The sequence below is a fragment of the Pygocentrus nattereri genome, chromosome 5 (genome assembly GCF_015220715.1).
Source record: "Pygocentrus nattereri isolate fPygNat1 chromosome 5, fPygNat1.pri, whole genome shotgun sequence".
NCBI classification, from domain to species: domain Eukaryota; kingdom Metazoa; phylum Chordata; class Actinopteri; order Characiformes; family Serrasalmidae; genus Pygocentrus; species Pygocentrus nattereri.
In genome coordinates, this window is record NC_051215.1 from 35834338 (window position 1) to 35856384 (window position 22047).

General features: G+C 40.0%; 1 protein-coding gene across 13 annotated transcripts in view; it reads left to right on the forward strand.

The window, feature by feature from the left end:
• Positions 1 to 3521: 3521 nt before the first annotated feature.
• col13a1 (collagen, type XIII, alpha 1) overlaps positions 3522 to 22047 on the forward strand; it is a 106095-nt gene continuing 87569 nt past the window's right edge. For 4 of the 13 annotated variants that reach the window (XM_037538713.1, XM_017724635.2, XM_037538712.1 and 1 more), the window contains exons 1-2: positions 3522 to 4306; positions 9304 to 9373. In XM_037538713.1, coding sequence (XP_037394610.1) covers positions 3992 to 4306; positions 9304 to 9373 — 385 coding nt within the window. In that variant the 5' untranslated portion in view covers positions 3522 to 3991. The remainder of the gene's footprint in view (positions 4307 to 9303; positions 9374 to 22047) is intronic. The other 9 variants (XM_037538718.1, XM_037538720.1, XM_037538717.1 and 6 more) reach the window with 6 other exon arrangements.

The window sequence follows — 22047 nt, forward strand, 5'->3', positions numbered from 1 at the left end:
TAGACCAGATTATTGTCTTTTTGATGTGGTCTTGGTCTAAAATAAAATGCTAAACTTTACAAATCAGAGGTGTGACCAATCGCAAGGCTGCACAGATGCTACCATGGCCAATGAAAATTAATGAAATTACATTAGTAAACTATAATGACTTAAATTGTTATATATTGATATACTCACATGCCTGTACAGCTGCTAGCCTCTAACTGCAGCTACAGTATTTAAGGTGGAACGGAATTTTGAATAAGGAAATTCAGCATGATGCAATGAATCTGACACAACAAGCACTGCTTTACAGCCTTTTTTTATGTGAATCATAAAATGGTGGACAGAAGATGGACAGCTGAGGTAGGATCTCAAAAAAAGAACACAACAATGAAAAAGCTTATTTTGTAGCATGAGGACATATTCGAGCAGGTGGGCAGAGAGAAATTAATTGTTACCAGCATAAAGTTTTAAAACTAGGCTCTGTCATGGTACAGGGTATATTAGTGCCCATGGCATGGGTTACTTGCATGTCTGTAAAGGCACCATTAACACTGAAAGACTCATTTTGGAGAATTATATGCTGCCGTCTGATGACAGCGAGTCACATTCTGCATGTATTGCAGCAGTATGGCTGTGTAATCAGAGAATGTGGGTACTAGACTGGCCTGCCTTCAGTCCATACCTGTCTCCCAATGAAAATGCGAGGCAGATTACGAAGTGCAAGATATACATTTCCAAAAATATTTGGTGGTCTGTCTTTGTACGCATATGAACTTGAGTGACATGCATTCTTAATCCATAGGGTTAAATGTGATGTCAGCCCACCTTTTGCATCTATAACAGCTTCAACTATTCTGGGAAGGCTTTCCATAAGGTTTAGGAATGTGTTTATGGGAATTTTTGACCATTCTTTCAGAAGCACATTTTTATGTTTATGGGAATTTTTGACCATTCTTTCAGAAGCACATTTTTGAGGTCTGACACTGATGTTGGACGAGAAGGCCTGACTCACAGTTTTCACTCTAATTTATCCCAAAGGTGTTTTATCAGGTTGAGGTCAGGACTCTGTGTAGGCCAGTCAAGTTCTTCCACACCAAACTCACTCATCCATGTCTTTATGGACCTTGCCTTGTGCACTGGTATGCACTCATGTTGGAACAGGAAGAGACCATCCCCAGACTGTTCCCACAAAGTTGGGAGCATGAAATTGTCCAAAATCTCTTGGTCTGCTGAAGCCTTAAGAGTTCCTGTCATTGGAACTAAGGGGCTGAGCCCAACTCCTGAAAAACAACCCCACACCATAATCCCCCCTCCACCAAACCTTACACTTGGCACAATGCAGTCAGACAAGTACAGTTGTCCTGGCAACTGCCAAACCCAGACTCTTACATCGGATTGCCAGATGGAGAAGAGTGATTCGTCACTCCAGAGAACACGTCTCCACTGCTCTAGAGTCCAGGGGCGGTGCTTTACATCACTGCATTTGACACTTTGCATTGTGCTTGGTAATGTAAGGCTTAGATGCAGCTGCTTGGCCATGTAAAGCCATTCCATGAAGCTCTCTATGCACTGTTCTTGTGCTAATGTGAAGACCACATGAAGTTTGGAGGTCTGTAGTGATTGACTCTGCAGAAGGTTGGTGACCTCTGCGCACTATGCGCTTTGGCATCCGCTGACCCTGCTCTGTCATTTTACATGGCCGACCACTTTATGTCTATGTCTAAGTTGGTGTCATTCTCAATTGCTTCCACTTTGTTATAATACCACTGACAGTTGACTGTGGAATATTTAGTAGTGAGGAAATTTCATGACTGGACTTGTTGCACAGGTGGCATCCTATCAAGGTACCATGCTGGAATTCACTGAGCTCCTGAGAGCGACCCATTCTTTCACTAATGTTTGTAGAAGCTGTCTGCAGGAGTAGGTGCTTGATTTTATACACTTGTGGCCATGGAAGTGATTGGAACACATGAATTCAATGATTTGGATGGGTGACTGAATACTTTTGGCAAAATAGTGCATCTGATGACTAAACTATAACAGAAGAAAGCCAAAACATTAATACATTGTAAACTGATGAACTGGTATTCAATAAAGAATTACAAAAGATGATGTAATACTGTGTCACACAATAAGTATATGCTTACATTTTTTCAGTTTTCAGTTAAGTCTAGTCAAACAGATTTTACTGTTTCACCTACCTTCAAATCTTTTTTTAGAATCAAAGTTTGTGTGTTACTAAAAGTAATGAGTAAAAGTAAAATATGATTCTAAAATTCTCAAGATAGTACAAATTCATCAAAATTTTACTTAAGCATATGTAACTGAGTAAACAGTGGTTACTATTCACATTTGCTCCTAACTGAGGAGAGGATACATTTCCTTTGTAGTGTCTTATTGCACATTTAAAGAAGGTGAAGGCTGTGCTGGACTGCATTCATAGCTATTTTCTGCAAAAATTGTTTATAAAAAAGTAAGCCCTGCCTGTTTATTCCAAAACCACAGAGCAACTTGCAGTAAAAAGAGAAAACCCAAAGCAGCTGTGGCAGAAACTGATTGTTGTGGGGTGGGAGTTCGGGTTGAGGAGAACGATTTATTTTACCCCCAGCCACTCACTTAAGTTCTCACTTGCAGAGCAACCTGATTCAGGAATTTATGGCCACCTGCAAGGCCCAACAACATATCTCCAGGGCATGCTAGGCTAGTGTAAATAACATAACTATGTACAATGTTGATAAAGGCATAAATGAATGTAGCAGTCACTCACACACCAGCAGGATACTTTATTTGCTTTTTACAGTTTCTACATATTCATATGTCAAGAACAGCTGTCACATGAAGTGATCCATCCAAATAAAGAAATCCACTGTAACTAGGCTACTTTAGTACTTTTAGCTCTTTCACAATTACTCAACTATTCAAGCTTTTTTAGTTAGGGTACACAGTGAAAAGGACTTAACTGTCTATTAACAAAGCATGCACGTCCTTAATTGTGCCTTTGAAAAACATAAGCAAGGGGGTCTTTAAATGAGGGGTCTCAGTGTCCACACCTGGAGGGCCAGAATCTTGTACTGTTGGTGAGTTTCCTCAAACACACCTGATTCAACTCATTATTTAAGAGCCAGGTTTAGGAGGAGGAGTGTGTTTGAGCAGGAAAACCGTATATGTTGAACTGTGGTCTTCCAGGACGTTGAGACCTGTTTAAATAGATAAAAATATAAACAAATGCATAAAAACTGCTTTGTGTCTTACTGTAAGAGAGGCCACCAGACATGCTCGTTGTGCGCAAACGGCATGAAAATATGGCAACTAATCGCTGTCGATTTATTGAAAAGGCGAATTTTAATCGATTTTATCTTTAATCGAGCGATTGCGCTTAATCGACTAAAATCTAACAGTAAGTGGCTTTAATTGGTCTATTTAGCCATGTTCCAGACCAGAGGAGAGGATCACAACGCGCGCTAAACGCATTTTTGAGCACTGGAGATCAAAGGGTCGGTTTACATCTGGGCTTTGGGCTCCTAAATATACCCGCGCTCTGCTCAGCTGGAGCTCCAGCGCCGCCCCGCCGTTTAGTCCGGCCAAATCAGAAGGAGGAGCCCATCGCAGCCCATCAGCGCGCTGCCCAGTGTGGAGTGTCTCTCCTTTCACAGCGTCTGTCCAGCGATTTAGCACTGTACTCACAGTCCACTCTAATGGCACAACTGATTCACACGGCAGCGCAGTAAGAGCCTTGAGCCGAGCCCGACCTGCCCTCATCTACCACTGAGACCCTCCATAAGAAGCATGCGTCTCCTTAACTCACTCTAAACCGCGCTGTTTTGCTTCTGTCTTCTTCCCCGATGTAAAAAAGGCTCGTCTGCCGACTTTAAAGACACCTCGTGGACTACGCTTCTGGTCCATTTGATGTTTATGTTGAAGCCCACGCCGTTCGCCGTTGCTTCTCATGAGTGATCTGTAGGGAAGCTCGTGGGTGAGATCAGCTTGGCACAGGTAGCTTCTTTAGATGCCCCTCACGACGATGGAAGAAGATATGAAATGGAAAGGCTCGCGCCAGGCAGCCGGGGAGAGGACTTGCAGCGAGCATCCGTGCAGAAGGAGCTTTGGGACGAATCGCATGGACGTGTGCGCAGTGGCCGTCAGCACGGCGCTTTCTCTCGTGGCGTTTGGGATTTGCGTTTTGGTCTACCTGAGAACCTCGGAGTTGCAGTCCAGACTGCTCAGCCTGGAGAAGCAAAGGGATCCTGAGCTTTCGGGCTGGCTCTCTCTCGAGCAGGTGGAGCCCATTCTCTTCAGTCGTTTGGATCAGATGCTGGAAGAGGTGAGGGGACTTTGGTCTTCTGTGTGATGCGCATCAAGTTAGTCTGCAAAGTCAGCGGGTGGTGGTACTTAAGGTGTTGCATGTTGAACGATAATAAAGTTGGTGCTCTGTCAACGACATTATAAACAAAACAGCTCAAGGCTCATCTTTGTCACAGATGGCTTCATTAGGTTCTCCTCTGTCTTAGAAGTTGCAGCGTATTGTGCTACAAAAACGAAACAATTCTTGTTGGTTGCTCAGCTTTCCTGCCTTTACTTCAGTTGTGCGTCACTACAGACCAAAGCTTCCAAATGATGGTAAATCTGAAAGTGACCAAATTTGCAGTTTCTGATATATGGGTGCACTTGCTCACTTGATTTAGCAGAAGTTCATGGCTTCAGATGATTTTCAGAATAAGTTGTGGGCTTCAGCCTGATGAGTATCAACTATTGTGTGTTTATGCTTGAGGCAAAGTCCATAAACCTTTCAGTTAAAGAATAATTGTACAGGAATAAGAATCAAATCTTTCTTTTCCTGAGGAAATGTCTTTTGTCGCATCACCAGGAACTTTGGTACTTGTCTGTAAAAGCCATCGCTGCCATAAGAAGGCACTGTCAAATGATTTAAAGGCCTGGTGTGGGTTCGAAGCCACCTGACAGCCTCCACAGCTATACTAACAAGGTCCTCTCCCTGCCAATGGGCCCTTTCTCGTTGTTTGTTAGTTTAGCTCTGTTTATGCGCTATTCACTTTCACCAGGCACAGCTGGACATGAAAGGATGCACTGAGCCCATTCACTGAGAAACCTTTCAGGCAAATAGCTCAATCTGTTGGTCTTAAATAAGAAACCGTATGTAAATTGTTACTCTTTAGATGCTAAATCAAGACCTGATTCTTTCTTTTTCCTGGTTTATAGAAACAAAATAGAACCAACATGATGTGATAGCAAATACTATGAGTGAATCAAAATTGTATATTTATCACACACTGGATAATCTTGACTTTCTTAACATGCTGCTTTTTGTACTTCGCGTGATTTTGCTATATAAAAAGATTCTCTCTAGTTCATAACCTCTCAAATGTGTGATCAGCACTTACCTTCAATTTTTTGCTGTTAATAATCCTAGTTATTTTACAGTTATTCTGTTTTCTGATGTTTTTTTGCATCCCTTAATGTTACTTATTGGTTCCTGTTGGAATGCAATGGAAAAATCCAAAAATCAGAGCCTGTCAGGAGAATTTAAGAGAGGTGTAAGAAAGGAAAGTCAAATGTCCTCAGAGGCTTGATAATTCCTTCATACCCCAAATACTTTAGTGCACAGGCCATTATCTCACCTAAAAGCAGGCTGTTTCACATTTCTGATCAAGCTCTAAGTGCTCTCAGCAGGCACAACACTAGCCTCATACACAGGTCTGAGCCTGGGATGGTGGAGGTGGAGAAAAGTGAGATATACTGTCTCCTGTAGCCATGCTTTCCTCACTTTGGCCTCTAATGGTCTTTCACCCAGCATTGTGTAAAGTATATTCTAGGCTGATGTGTTTTGGGCAGCCAAAATGCTCCATTTGGAATCTCTGCTCTTAGTTTGTAAAGCAGGGACCACAGAGGACGGTCAGAGAGCACGGCCTACAGTGTGCATTAGTGAAACAAAGCAGACTGAAGAGAGGCAGCCAGCTTGTCTCATTGCTGCAGCAGGCCTGAAGTAAAGTGAGGTGTGAGTCACTCTGGGACTGAGCTCGTGCTGAAAATGACTTCGGCCTCATTAAGAGTCATTAGTCACTGGTACACAGATTTGATTTAGTTTTGAAACATATTCACTCTTAAAATAAACGCACTGAAAAGAGTGATGCCAGATTTATGTTCCTTAAAGAACTTTTCAGCGGGTGGTTCTAAAAGAATCATTTTCCTAAATGAAAAGTCCAAGTGTGAAGAACTTTTTAAAAAGCTTAAATGTCCTCCATATAATGTAAAAGTTCTATACAAATGACAGGATTTTCTGAGAATCACACTGTTAGAAATGAAGGTACAGTGCAGGTCATTTTTTTGCTTGTCAAGGTTCAAGCAAACGTACCCTCAAAGGTGCAACAGTGGTTTTAAGATCCAGTTGTGTACCTTAAATAAGTTTTTCCCTGGTGAAAAGTACATAACAGGACAAGAGAGTATTTGTGGAGTCAATACAACTTAGAAAATATCATTTCAATCGATTCAGGTACAATTATGCTCCTTGACTAAAAGTACTAAGATGTACCCTTGAGGGTACCACCCCAGTGACAGGAGGGGTACCGCCCCAGTGAGTCATACCTGTTTTTTCTGACGGTGTACATAAAAGGCTAAGAACCTTGTAGGAATCTTTTTTAAGTGTGTACTCTCCTAGAAAAAAGTGTGTGTATACCACTATATGGTACCAAATGTTTTCTGTGACTTGTGATAATAGTGGAACCATTTTTAGTGCTACATGGAACCATTTTTAAAAGGTTCTTTAAAGAACAATATGAAGTAGTTTTCATTCATAGAGAAGAACCACTTAACTATGTAAAGAACTATTTCTCCATTCAGATGGTTCTTTGAGTGCTCATAGTTCTCAATATAACCATTGCTTTTATTGAAGAAATGCTCAAAGAACCATTTTTAATAGTGTAGAGCTGCAGATTTAGCTTAAACCTGGACTGTGCTTTATGCGGTAAAACCACTGACATTGCAGTTTAGTCTAAGACTAGGCTTAATCAGTGTCCACTAAAATTGATTATAGTTTTCTAGTGTGGTGATGCAAGTATTAGCTCACGTCTTCCTTCTACTTCAGCTTACATTTCGTGTGACAATTTAAAATAAGACCCCCAGCTTTTTGTTAATCCAAGCTTTGTATACCAGAGGCAGGGTGAGAGATGCAGTTCCCCTGGCAGCAAAGTCTGGAGGTCTTAGTAGTAATGAGACATTGGAATTGTATAACGTTTTGTCATCCTTTTAAAATAGAATGCTAAAACCAGATCAAAAACCGGGGTTCAGGTTACCATTAACGCTGGGAGGCAGCAAGGCGGAGAATGCCATCATCTTCCCAACCCATCCCTGAAACATGCACAGAGCAGCTGCCCCTTTAACATTACCACCACCTCACCATTCACACCACGGCACACACCAGTGATGACAAGCACTGCATCCCAGAAAAAATAGGTGTAATAATAATAATAATGATGATGATGATGATGATGATAGTTTTTCTCATTGTTGGTTGTGCTTTAAGTCTTTATTCCTTATTACATGTTCAATCTGGTAGTCTTCATAAGTTAGCACAAGTACTTCTGATTTAAAAAAAAAAAGTAGGCTTTTCTCAGTGCTTGCCATTTAAGTGAAACCTTAATGATATTGCTGTGTATTTATTCTCACATTAATCTTTCATTTGGTCTCAGTCTAGAGCTGATATGCCAGAAAATGTGTGACATTATTCCACATTAATAGATGATAAAGGTGTTTTGAAATGCCTAATGTACAATAGTCCCTTGGAGAAATGGATTGAGCAGAGTGTGCAAGCTTTTCCCATCTTAATCCATTTTCCAAACCTTAGTGAACTTGCTCAGGAACGGTATATTGCTTAGTCCAGTATTTACAGTATGCTGTCATGACATTGTTCTTCTGCCTGTCCTTCGCTTATTAGTCTTCACTAGCTCTATTTCTGTTTTACAAGGCAACTGACTGTACCCCAGCCAGCTTCAGTGTTGTGGAAAAAATACGATAGCTTGTAGTGTCTGAAGTTGGTCTGCGTAAAGACTTTTGCAGCTGCGAAGAGGGACTGCCAGTATCAACCAAATAAACCCCTGGAACGATTTGTAGTTAACACAAACGCGGGCAAAAGAAATATGTCCGATAGCACTGATTGAGTACTAGAGTTGATTGAGAATGATTGAGTACTAGAGTTTTAATATTAAATGATTCGACATGACCTCTACACCTTTACCACTGCACAGTCACATGTACTGTGCTTTCTAAAAACTTAACTGTTAATGTTGACAGCAACTGAATGTTGATAGGAGTGAGGTGACATCATGTCCCACCTATCCGGGTTAAATTATACACATCTTTGACAGGTGTAAGCTTTAAGCTAAATTGTATGTCTTCTTCAGTTATAATTCAATGCTGCAAGTAGTAATAATTTATTATCATTTCACAGTTATAATCTTGTATTGTGGTCAATAGCCAGCTTTTAGGAGCATGGACTGATATTTTTTGCGCATTTGATCATTCTTTACAGCCAGTTCCTCACATTTCTCCTATATAAGATATATTTAAAATATATTCTTATTTTGAAAATATAAAGAATATTTTAAAAATATAAACATTATAAAATGTTTTTTTTTCCTTTAGTTCTATTTTTTATGTGATTATGGCAAATCGGATCTTTGAAACAACACAAACTGTCCTTAAGAGAGCTCCCATCTATTAGAAATAAACTGAAAAATAGACACGAAAGTGTTACCTAGTGTGTTGACTGATATTGTTAATAAAGTAACTAACAACACAGCTGCACCTGTCAATGCACCCGAAGCACACGAACGTGCCTCTGCTAATAGCATGAATGGCTCCATGTGCTATGTGAGAGGAATGTATGGCGTGCCCCTGGTAAAGGTCGAAGCTCCAGCTCTATTGTTTATCTGTTCAGGCCACCTGATGAGTTCTGTTGTAACTAAGTTAAATTCAATAACGACATAGCTTTCCAATGAAAACCATTATCTCCATTTTTGTTGATTTTTAATGTTCTACATCATTTCAAAACATCAACTGTCCTTTACATTGTGTAAAAATGTCATGATAAATGGACCAAGAGAAATGCTTTAAAATCACTTGGAACATAACCTCTTTACATTTACTTTACTTTGAAAGATAAGAGTGTTTTTGCCTTCTCCTGTAAAGTTAATATTTTGGAGATACTTGTTTATCATTGGACATAGATGATATGTGTGTCTGATTAGCTTTATGTCTGTGTCATTCCTTGTATAATCAGACAATCAATCTCTTCATTATTCCTTGCAGAAATTAGCGTCTCGTCTACCGAAAACTCGCGAGACCCGAGAAGCCCCCCACAGCTGTCTGTGCCCACCAGGTATGTCTGATATTACACCTAAATCCACTATTTCCTCTCTCAACCCAACCTACTAACTATAACACACTTGTGTTAGTTTTTATGAATAGGGCTTTGCCTGCCACAGCTAATTATTCTGTTAAATTTGCTTTGTGGTTAAGCCTCTTTGAGTCCAGTAGGTATATGCAAGGACAGCTATTGTTAGTTATGAATGTAGCCAGTTAGATTCCATGTCCCTGTTGCAATTTTAAAGGCAGTTAACAAAAAAAACGTTTTGCTAGCTCATCCCACCACAAACCCACAGGAGTGCACTTGTGCCCCCGTCCTGGCATCGCTATGGTGACAGGTGCAGTCATATTTCGGGTGCTGCTGGCAGTCATTGGCTTTCACTTGTGTCAGGTGGGTTATGATGCAAACCAGAGGAACGGGATGGCATCATCTGGGCATTCCAGAGCAGACTGAACCGTCAGGAAGATCTGTAGCTGGTGGATAACAAGTCAGTCTGGCTCAGCCCAGTCACGTCTATTAGGGCTACACAATATATCACAACGTTGGCCTTTGCAATACTGGTATTGCAGATGGCTGTGATACGCAAATAAGCCTGCCAACAAGTCAGGAATGTTTATGGTGTGTTCTGTGAGCATTTTGATCAGTCTATGTTCCATATGAGTGTTCTTTTGGTGTTTTGATGAATGCATTGAAGGCATTAGTGTGGTCTGCTGAAAAAATGGTTGTTCACCAAATTGCAATATGCAGCATTTTGAGGAATCTTTTGAGGTGCATTTTGTTTTTTTGCACAATATGCACAATAAGAACATCACTCAGTGTTTTAAACAGCCTACATCAGGCATTTTTAGGTATATTATTTGCCCAGTTGTGACATTTGTGTGAGTTTATGTACCAAAAATGCATATTTAGTTCTACTTAGCATTTTTACTTAGCTCTTTGTCCCACAGAATTAGACAGAGTGCTTTTATTACTGTGGCTCTAATATGGATGTAAATTTTCTGATTGGTTGCCCTGAATCAAAGCAGAGAATGCAGAAAAATTCTTTATAACTTCTACATGAAAGACTGAGCAAAATCACTGTAAGCTAGAGTGGATGGACTTGCTTTAATTTTTCTGTCATCACAAAAACACCAAACGTAAGTTAGCCTATAGCTTAGTTTCCATATATGGACTTTTGAAATGTTTACATCATACATCAAACTCTTTTGTTTCTAAAAAGCAAGAATTTTGTTTTTCTTGATATCGACCCTTTAAATTGTTTTAAAAGTAACCAGGCTGTCTCAAAATTCCAATAAACCTTCCTTAATTTCATTAAACTTCAAATATTAAGTTAACAGAATGTAACATACAGTTTATTTTCCTGTAAACTTACTATTAGACCATCAGTGAACTCAAAATTTGAAGGCAGCAAAATGACATTCTTTAAGCTAAAACAATGCAAGGTTTTTGAACAGTATGCATCTGTTGCATGATGTGCTGTTTTTCTCGTGTTAGTAAGGAGGCTCTACTTTTGCTTACTGTGGTAACTTTCAGGAGTGTTGCAGCCTTGTAGCTACAACACCTCGGTCTCTTGTTTCCACACCACAGACTCCAGGTGTGAGCCATTAAGTGACTTGAGTGTCTGTGAGAGAGAGAGAGAAAAAGAGAGAGAGGGGAGACAGCACACACATCTGAGTGCTAATTGGCCCATCAGTAGTAGTCATCAGTGTGTTAACTGAGCAGACATCCCAGATGGTGTCTGTGCTTGCGTGTGTTTGTACTTTATGGCTTTTGCTGTGGGAGACATCCTGGTCTCACAGTGAACCCAGTTAAATACAAGAGGATGTTATTTTCTTGGTTAAAAAAAAGTGACATGAGTCAACCCCACTTTTAATCCCTTTTGGAGTAACATTTACTCTCACTTAAGGTATCTATACTTTATTTTCATTCATATTTGAAATTTATAATGGAAGTTGGCCTAGATGTACAAGATCCAAATAGAAAAAAAATTAAAAATGAATAAATAATAGAAAATTTGTCATATGTTTGCTGTATGTATTTGGCTGTGGTTGATGATTTAGAGGAAGTTCTAATACCATCATATTTAGAAAGATTCGTTGTCAAGGCTTTTCAATCATAGGATAAAGTGAGATATGCATATAGACATGAGATATAGCGTCATATAGATTGTTCTCTTCCTGGTCTGCCCTCCACCAGTCTTTTGGGCCCACATTTCCTCTTTAAATTTGTGCACATCTACCGTTGTATGATAGTGAGCTTTACCACATGTGGATACTGTAATACTGTATGAATATGAATGCATATGTAGCAGTGTCCTGCCTCCAACTGCTCCTTGTCAATCATTTCTGTGGGCAGGGTTCAGATAGCTCCCATTCCTTTGTTTATTTTAAGTGCAAAGGGAAGGCAGTAGTGGCCCCCGTCAGTGGCCCTTAGAAGCCCCTCATGGAACAGTCACACACATACAGACAGACAGAAAATCATATTTTATCCCAAAGCTGAATAACCACAGAAATGTGGTTATCCACTATTTGCGGATTCATCACTCTCAGAGAGGTAGCTGCCAATCAATGAATGGAATATGAAAACACGAGAGTCTGCAGTTAAATCAGGTAGGTAATGTAACAGACACCTGGCAGAAGACTACAGGAGAACCATCTATTTGCACATTTTTATATAACATTTAAGTGCATTTTATATACCATTCATTGCATTAGCAGTTAGGTTTACACAACTGTCTTTTATTTAAAGCCCCTTTTAACCCATTCTCATTAACTGTGACATGTAGCCAATTTTATTATTATGAAGACAAAGAGAAATCTGAGCTATCTTAGAAAGAGAATAATCCCTTATCTGCTTTGAGACACTTTAGATATCCATTTAGACACCTGTTTTATTTACTTCACATTGACATTAATCCATCTGACGTTTATGTGCCTTTGGCTGCTGTGTGGTCCTCTAGAGTAGTTGGCACAGTGTGAAAGATGTACTTCCTTTGTGTGTACTTATGCTCTCTGGTCTCAGTTTGATGAGATGTAGAAGATTTAGTGTATCATCTCAACTTACTTCACTCAGGCTGTCACGTTAGCAGTTTAACTTTAGCAGTTCCATGGATTCCATAAGTAGCAGATTATCATTTGTCTAACTCTCTTGCTGACATCTTTTATTTTTGATGTTTTTAAGAGTAGATTTGACGATAGTATTGCACTTCTGCTGTAAATAAAATGTTCTATTATCTTATAATGCAGTGCTGAGCATGAATCCTGTTTGTAACATACCTTTGAGTCCACTCACATTAATCAAGTGTCATGCACCAGGGTGGTTAACTCTTGTACCAGTTGAAAATGCCTGACATAACTGTTCCAAAACTGTGCTGTGACCTCAGTAGCTTTCTGAGCAGCAGATGAGTATGTGTAAACATAATTATTCAGCATTTGGCTTCAGGGATAGTGTCCTAGACAGCAAGATGTGTGCCATAGCACTGCTAAGGCTCACCTCTGTTATTGCCTAAGCTATTTGGGAAAACAGAGATAGTGATGTATGCATATTGGCTGTTCTGTTGAGTCAGTGATTTATGGATGTTGTGTATCATGCTATTAGCCTGCATTACTACAATGTTTGTGTCACCATGGAGATCAGCAACCTAGGTGAGAACAAATATTGAGATGATAACAGCGCAGCAATGGATATTCTTTAAGATTTCCCTGAGGGACTGAAGCACACAGCTATGTCAGAGAACAGGAAAATGTCCATGACAGCTAGATTGAGTCCAGACCTGAGCCCCCTTGAGTTTTCTTGAATCCACACATTGTTTGCTGAGGGCCTGAATGGCACTTTCTTGGACATAGCATCAGGAAAGAGGAGAAGAAGAAAGAGAGTGCTGCCCCTTCACCTCTATACACCACGCACCCCCATCATGCTCATTTCCGCCTCACCAAAAGAAATCAGACTCCCTGAAGGATTTAGCTGCTTTGTGATTGAAATCAGACCACAGGCAAACATCAGCTGGCATTAGAGGTAATGCAGAGGGTCATGAGAGTTGGGCTAAAGGATCTATCTTTGGACGTGTGCATCACCTGCACCAGTGTGACATCTCCTCTGGAGATCCAGGCTGGATATGAGTGCTGCTGGCTGGTGGAAAGAGCGGGGCACAGTCTCATGTCTCTGGTCATCTGTGAGGATTAAGCACAAGGGAAAAAACGAAGAGGGACGGCAGGAAGGGCTAGAGGATAAAGGCCTCTAAAGCCGCACCTCCCCGCCGCAGGAAGTGAGCTTTGACAGTTTACCTGGCCAGCGGCCGAGGGAAGGCATATCTGTCGTGTGTGTAACAAGAGCTGGACTGTGGGGTCTCTGAGTGCAACATATTTTTCATAGTGACCCCCATGCAGTAGCAACAACAAAGCACAGGACACAACACAGGACAGTACACAACAGCCACTGCCATTCACAGGCTCACTTCAGTGGTAGACTCCACTGACTTCACAACAGATTTTCTCACAAAATTTTTTAACTAAGTTCATGTAACATGTAACAAATGAAAGCTAAAGAAGTTGAGAGTTAGCAGGAAAAGCTTTTTCCATTCTTCCAGTGTTTTACCGGAAATTCACTACACCTACCTTAGTGTGCTGACCTCTTAAAGAGCCCGTATCAGTAAAAACTTTGCTGTTCTGAAATAATACATTGTTTTTGTGGAAAACAAGTATAATTCATTTTAATGTGACCATTGGCCAAATTTATATGCCTACTTAGCTGTGCTTTAGGTCTCTCATTCATGTTGAAGTCATAAGGGGTGTTTCAGCTCTGACTGTGGTCATTTACCTATATCAGTCTTAAAGGCACAGAAATAAAAGCAGCTTGCTAAAGTCTACGGAATAGAGATGTTATAAAATAGTCTGTTTTCGGTACACACAACCACACAAACATCTTAAGTGGACTTCGAAAAATTAAAGAAAGAAAAATGTAGGATATGGACCCTTTTCAGTTCTTTGCTGGCCTTATACATAACCTACGTATGTTTGTAGCAGTTTTTCATCATTTACAGTATCATTTATGAGTGATTGAAAATATCGGATAGTAAATCACAAGATTAATAACAGAATAAAATGCCTGCAGTTTAAAAGATTTACAGTGGTGGCATTAGTAGAAATGGAAAGTCAAGTGTGAACCATGAGCAGTGCTATTTGAAAACATTTGGACTATTTTATTGCATAAGTTCCATCAAGCCTTGTTAGAGTGCCTCTAGTGTCAAGACTTCCACAGGTTGGTGGTGGACATCAAGCACCTGGTATGAGGGGCACTCAGAGAACGCCTAGTGCACTGCCTGATGACAGACCAATGTAGACCGGGCTGGATCAAAGTATGTTCCTGTGTATATGTGTGAGTTAGAGGCAGAGAGCGAGCGAGGGGGGGAATGAGCACGCGCTAGAGCGCCTGCGAAACATATCCAAATTAAGCTGGTCCAGCAAAGCCGGTTAATCCGAACTTAAAAATACCCACTGATACCCCTGCAGATGCAAATGTAGTTAAAAAGGCCCTTTTGCCCTTGTAAACGAGAGGCGTGCTTTAATCTTCATGCCTGGCTTGGTTGAAGGGGTCAGCAGCACTGGTTATTTAAGGAGTCCCAAGTTCACCTTGACGTGTCTGCTGACAGGAAGAGGCGCTGGCGGATCTCCTTTCCTGACCAGTCATTATTTTATACCCCGACTGCCAGAGAAGGTCCTACTTATGGGGGAGAGAGAGGTGTCGTCTGCTAGCTGCGACCAGCAGACACACAGACTCTTCAGATGAGCAGAGAAAGTGTGAGAAAGGAGGGGAAATGAGAGAGTGTGTGTAGGAGAGAAGAAAGCACTGGCAGTGTGAGAGGCAGGGGAAAGCAAACAGAAGGAAAAAGAGAGTGAGCTGGAGATGAAGGAGAAGTGAGCAGGGTTAGCCATCTGCTTTTCACATTGATTCTCATATTGACTAAAGGAATTGCTGCTGCCCCGTGGAAATGTCTGCCCATGTTTCTGAGGAATATTCACACTCTAAACTTGTTAGCATCTTGTTGCTAGATATTTAGCAGACAATCTTAATGTTCTTTCCAGGACTAACAGTTTGCAGTGGGTTTGGCTCGAGGTTATTTCCATAATAAATTGAGGAGGTAAGGGCCTGAGCCAGCTTTGTGATATGCGTAGGGGAGCACTGACCACAACCTAACACATTTTGGCTTTTTATATACTTTAAAAAATATTTGAGTAGCATTAATCGTTTTTATTATAAAAACAACAAAGACATATCTTTGCAATATATGAAAGTTTTGTTGTGAGCACCTAAATAAAATTTGAAACTTAAATGTGTGGCAATAAACAGTAGTTGTTTGTTGAAACATGTAGAAGAAAATCAACAAAATGTCATTTGACCAGGTGCACCCAAACTTTTGCTTAAAACCATGCTGGGATCATTTGTAACAGACTTTGGCACCAGTTGTAACATTTTATCGAAATCTTTTAAAGTTCAAACACAATTAATTGAAAGTATTGATAGTTCGAACCACTTGAGCTTTCCAACCTAAATCATGAAGAATATGTACATCAGAATAAATATGACTTGTGAAAAAGGTAAGCAAATATCAGCATGAAAATATTTAAGTATGTTTTATTTATATTTCATCTGTAGTACATTTTTGATTAACCTATAAATAGAAACATATAAGGGGGTGATATTGACTTCCCCCATAGGTTGGCACACTTTTACTTGAATCTATTACAGATTCACACAGAAAGTAGCTCCATGTGTTGCATTTTACTTTCGCATTTGTGGTCTGTGCTCTCCTACCTGACTAAATGAAATCCACCACGTTTATTTTAAGATCAGCGGTTACGCAGCATATCAGCACACTCATGTTAATAGCTCAGCGCTATTCTAGTTGTGTTTCTTTGCATTCAGTGCTTCGTTTTAAGCCCATCCCAGAGACCGCCATTCATTCTAGTCAGAAGCTAAATCACATCGTCACATCATGCATTAGGCACTAAATCAGGCCCTGGATGCGGGTGTCTGGTTTCATCTTATTTCATTCTGGGCATGTTGCTGGAATAAGTAATCAGAGGAAATGCATTGCCGTTCCTCTGTGGGTGGCCAAAAATGTGCGCCTGTTTTTGCTTCTCTAAATAAATGCATGATAGTGAGTCTGTGGAGGTGAAATGAGGTGTAATATAAGCCCAGCGCCACTGAGCCTGCTGTGAAAATTGCTGTTGGACAGCCTTTAGTGGAGGATACATCCAAGCTAGGTAGTCTGGATATCTGGAATAGTGCGGTTGAAGTTTCGGATAAACAAATACAACACTGTGCTGTGCAATTTATACATGCAAGAAGACGTGAAAATTGTTTCCAAGAATTAAATGATGGATTTGGTGTTTGAATTGTGAAATCACATACATTGCTCTGGGAGAACATGTCATGATTGCATGATGAATTAATGTGCAAATAATAACTTTCTTCTGTGCTGTTTTCTGAGCTGACTTTTTTTGATAATCCATCAATAAACCACATCCTGAGGAGCTCTTAAGCTCATATTATTTTCTCAGACTTATTGTCATCATGTTCAAGTTATATATATATATAAATATAATGTAAACGTATGAACATGTGACTCATTGTTTTATGAGGTATTTTCTTTTACTGAAGTGGTTAACAGAAGTCTTTGGACGGGCACCAACAAAAATAAACATCTCAACAACAACCCCAGGTATGGATAGCGCTTAAGTGCTTCTCCAGATGGCGCTGAAAAATAGAATCGAGCCCAAGCAACACAATGGCTCTTCAATCTAAATGATGAGTTGATAGCAGATCTGAAGTAATTTCCACCCTGGTTTGAAGTAGACACTTCACTCACACGCCAACAGCACTGCTTCAAATGAGAAACCAAACGAACTAAGATTCTTGATCTTTGTGGATCATAGAAACCCATCATGTCTGTTGGAGTTGGTTGAATTCCACACATTGTACATTGTGAGTTGTTATCAGATATTTTTACAAAATAATCTATCTTGGCTTGTTCTTTACATTATTAAAATAGTTGCCTGTTTGCAGAAGCAACATAATCTGTTCCATGAGTAGATATAATAAAGAGAATTGATGAGAATTGAGGTTTAATGGGATCATTACTTAAATCAACTCAGGAATCAGCGACACAAGCTTATCACCTACATCTGTGAATTATATCCTATGAGCTGTCCCTGGAAACATAACTGAACTTCATTCTTGTAGACTTAATAGACCACCAAGTGAAGTGGCCCCTTGCTAAGACTCAATAATATCTAAATTAATGTGTGTAGTCAGGCATGTTAGGACCACCACTGTCAGCTCTGACACTGAAATTGCTGTGTAGCTTTTCTGAAGAAGAGAATTCAGAACATCATAACTAATCGTTGTACTGTAAAGAACTGCATTATTGGTTTGCTTTTTCATGGATTGTTAGTATGAAATGAAATCACAACATCAGCATTGGGGGTAACACAGTACAAAGTAACGTGTTGCACTAATTTGATTACTTCCTGTGGCTTAGTGTAACAGTTTCAGTTCTCATAAACACATTACTGTTCCTGACTTAACGTTTGGTACATTACTTGTGTTACTCATATGTCTCTAACAGAGCACCATAAACTCTGCAAGTAGTCTGTCAAAACATCTAATCATGCTAATACATGCTAATAAAACTGATGGATAAATCTATTTCATTGCTTAACCCATTACATAAAGATCCAAGCGCTGAAGAGGAGAACCTCACATTAACAGACCAAGTTTTATATTTTAAATTTCTGAAGATTTCATTTTGAGACAGCCAAACTTTTACGCTCTTTCTAGAGGCTTGTTTTTCAGTAGTTTCTCTGCAGACAATATCTGTGGTTTCTAATTTCAGCATTACTGACTCTGTTTTCACAGTAAAGGCAGGGAGAGCAAAATGCCATTTAAATGATGTTTCAATAATCCTTTTTAAATATATTACTGAAAATGACTACTGGATTTTTCCATGTGCTTTCCAGGTGGTACAGATGTGAATAGGGTTTACAGAGTAGCATAGAACTAAAGTTATGATATAATAGCATGTTTTTTTTTCCAGGAAAGTGATTCCATTCCATTACATTACAGGTTGTGAGTAAAAATCAGTCACTTGTAATTACAATTGCAATTTGTAAATAACACAAGAAACACTGTTCCCAGTGGGGTAGAATTTGTGTGGGGAAAGTGGTGCGTTTAAAAGGTGTAATCCTTGTGAATCCATGGGAATATACCATAAACTTAATGTAAATAAAATGGCCTTACACATCCATGATTGCGGCTTTAAACCAGATCCCTCTTTGTGGTGCAGTGTGTATGAGTGTGTGTGTCGGCCCCGGTCCCCTGAGGCGCAGTGTGTGTTGGCATGGTCTGAAGAGGCCCTCTAGCTTGCTGCAGACATCCTGTGGGCACCATGGCGCATGCTGCTCTCTCCGCTGCTCGGAGGGAGCCCGTTCTTATGTTAACAGCTCTGGGCACACAGCCAAAAACAACACTTTTTATTGAATTTGAAAGTCGAAAGAAAAAAAAATCCCCCTTGGAGTATTTTTTTCACCGGGCATGTCGGCTACAGTAGTTGGAATTGTAGTAGCTTGTTTCAGAAGGTCATGCATCAGTTTTTTGGAGTCTTAGACTAATTATGAACTTGAAAGTTGTGGCGCTAGAGGATGCCGCCAGACCCTGACAAAGGCCCAAGTCCCCCTTCTACAGGTAAAACAAACCCTTTAAATCTCCAGGAAGTTGCCCCAACCTTTCCAAGGGCTTTTTATGCAGTGTAAATGAGGTCTGTTAAAGTCTGCAGGTTATTAAGGACCATTAGAGGCATGAATTAGTACATCTCTCTGTGAAGAGGGCTGGAGTGCTAGTCCATCTGCTTTGCATCAGCCTGACGAATATTTGGTAAGAAAACACAGCCTTGGATGAGAATTTATCCTGGAAGGAAGTGATTGAATTCTTCCAACCATAGAACAATTAGACAAGTCCAAGAGTTTTTCCTGTATGACCATCACTGAGTCAACTGTCAGCTACCTACCTACTTCACTAAGTGTCATTTCCTTATGATTGTCATGCAGCTAGACAGACCTTCCCGGCAGATTGTTAACAGTGTGGTCTTATGATGTGGTTGAGTGGAAACAGCACACATCCAGTACCAAAGTGACATTAAAACTGCTTTCTAATACAGTTTGAAGAGACATTTGGAACCCGTAAGCTCACTGTAATTTTAAGGCTGTTATTCTCCTGGGCCTTGTTTCTTGCAGAAGTGCAGGGGGTGATTCTGGAACACACAACCTACAACAAGGGCACAATGAAAAAAGTAAAAGTCATCACATAAAGGAGAACCTTTCTACTTGAAAAAGCAGGACGTTAAAAGCAAGGTCAAAAGTGATGAAGGAATCAGCCTTCTTCTGACCAAAAACCTTGGCATCAACGTTGTCTTTATACCAATAAGGACTAAAACAGATGTCTCAGCATGAGAAAGCCTTACGTAGATGACTTACCTTCCTCTTTTATGTCCACATCAGGCCTTGATTTCGTAAATCGGCCTTGGAGCTTTGCTTATGCCATTTCCTCTTAAGTTCAATCTCCTTTTCATATGAAACCAAAACGTTCCGGATCAGTGACGTACACAGCCATGCTATTAATGAGGAGGGCTTGAAATGATTGCGTCACCTGGAGATAATGTTTAAAATGTATTAATACAAGGTCATGCAAGTCTGATCTGATCTTTATAATTGATTAATATTTATGTAAAAGCATTTTCCATTTTCCATCCAATTTTATTTGTGGCTCTCGTATATCTCGTATCGTTTGTCGTGTGATTATGTTAATACCTTGCTTGTATTCAGATGGTCTGCATTTGCCCTGTTGTCTAGTACCCAGTGGGGGATATGGACAACAGTTCTGTGTGGTGTACATACAACGTAACTCATTGTGGCAACGTTTCAGATTTTCTCTAGGCTATTATGGACAGAGAGGTTAAGAAGTGACCTGTTCTCAAACACCAAAGTCTGTCACAAGTGAAGTGCTGGTGATAGCAGTGTTAGGGTGTTATATTACAGGCTGAAGAAGACCCTGGGGGGCTTACTTTGACCCACAACCTTTCACCCCCTATCTCTAGAATTACACAGTCACTTAGCAAGGGTGAAGAGGGATTCTTCTATGAGTGGACACATGGAGTCTTTTGGAAGCTGTGGAGTGACAGTTTTACAGGCTATATAAAGTAGAGCTGATAGCTAAAACTTCATTTTTAAAATGTCCTTGTTTCCATTAAACTCACTGGTCTGTCCTGTGATTCTTTGCTGTCCAGTCATCACCAGTGTTCCCACTCCCTCCCCCTCTTTAAAACTCTCTAACTTCCCTCCCTCTTCCATGTGAAGCACTTAGGAACTAATTAGGCTCATTAAAAAGACATAAAGCATTTCCTCCCTTTTATTTGTCTTGTCAGGTCCAGGGCCTGTCACCTTTTACCTGCTTTACTCTTTCATTAACATTGCCTGTACTTATCCAGCTTCTTATCTTCTCTTCCTCGTTTGACCATTCTTATTGGTTTTCCTCATCATCTCCCTCTTCTTTGGTCTACATCATTACTGCCTTTATTCCATGGTCTACTTTATATGAATGGCTTTGTCCTCAAGCCAAAAAGGAAGAAAGATACAGAAGGATAAACAGCCAAATGGCTTCTGTTCACATGATTTGATACAATGCTGATATTTTATTAGAGAGCTTTGATGTTTTTATCAGCATTCCCTAAGGACGTCGCAGCTTTATAAGTAGCAGTAGGCAATAAAAGTAACTAGACTTCTGTTTTTGGTATTTGTAACATGACCAGCATGTGATGGCAAATGAGACTTTTCTGATTAGGTTCAAGTCATTTTAACAGACCCTGTGGTGAAATCCTTGAAATACTAAATACTTCTCCTACTGTCCATCTCCTTCCCTGTTTGCATCATATGTGAATCTGCTCTTAAATTGATTGAATTAAATGAAATGTATACAGAACTGTACAAAAGTCAGAAATCACACTTTATTCATCACTAAAGCTATTCAGGAGACCTCCAAAGTTCAGTCTTAAAAGTTTGTTTAATTTTTGTATTCTTGTGATTCAAGTAATCCCAAACACATATGATAATGTTAAGGCCTGGACTCTGGGGTTGCTGGTCCACTGTTGTATGAACACCAGCAGCTTTGTTGCTTGTTGCTTTGCAAATTGTTTTGTCCAGTTCCATCCTTTCAGACCTATAGAGGTGAGTTATCATCTCACAGTGGAAGGATGGACAAAAACCTGTGGATTGTTTCAGATCTGAAGCAAGGCTTGAGCTTGATTTTCTCCTTGCTTTCAAAAATGAAAGCTGTTTATCTGATGGTGGCAGTTTTTCTGGTCTACCAGGTCTTATACAGTTAGGCATCCCATTTTCTCTATAGCTTTTAACTGTTTCAACTTCAGTTCTGGAAACTCTTGTTTTTTCACCTACATTCCTTTGACCTTTGTCTTCCTTATGTAAGTGGTTTATCTGATATCTAATCTCCTTAGAAATATCTCCTGAAAGATGAATAACTTGTACTGAATGGCTGCCTTGGCTGGAAATTGAATAAATAAAGAGTGGGCTCTGACTGTACACCCCACTGTATATATTCAGCTCTCCTCATTTCCTCAA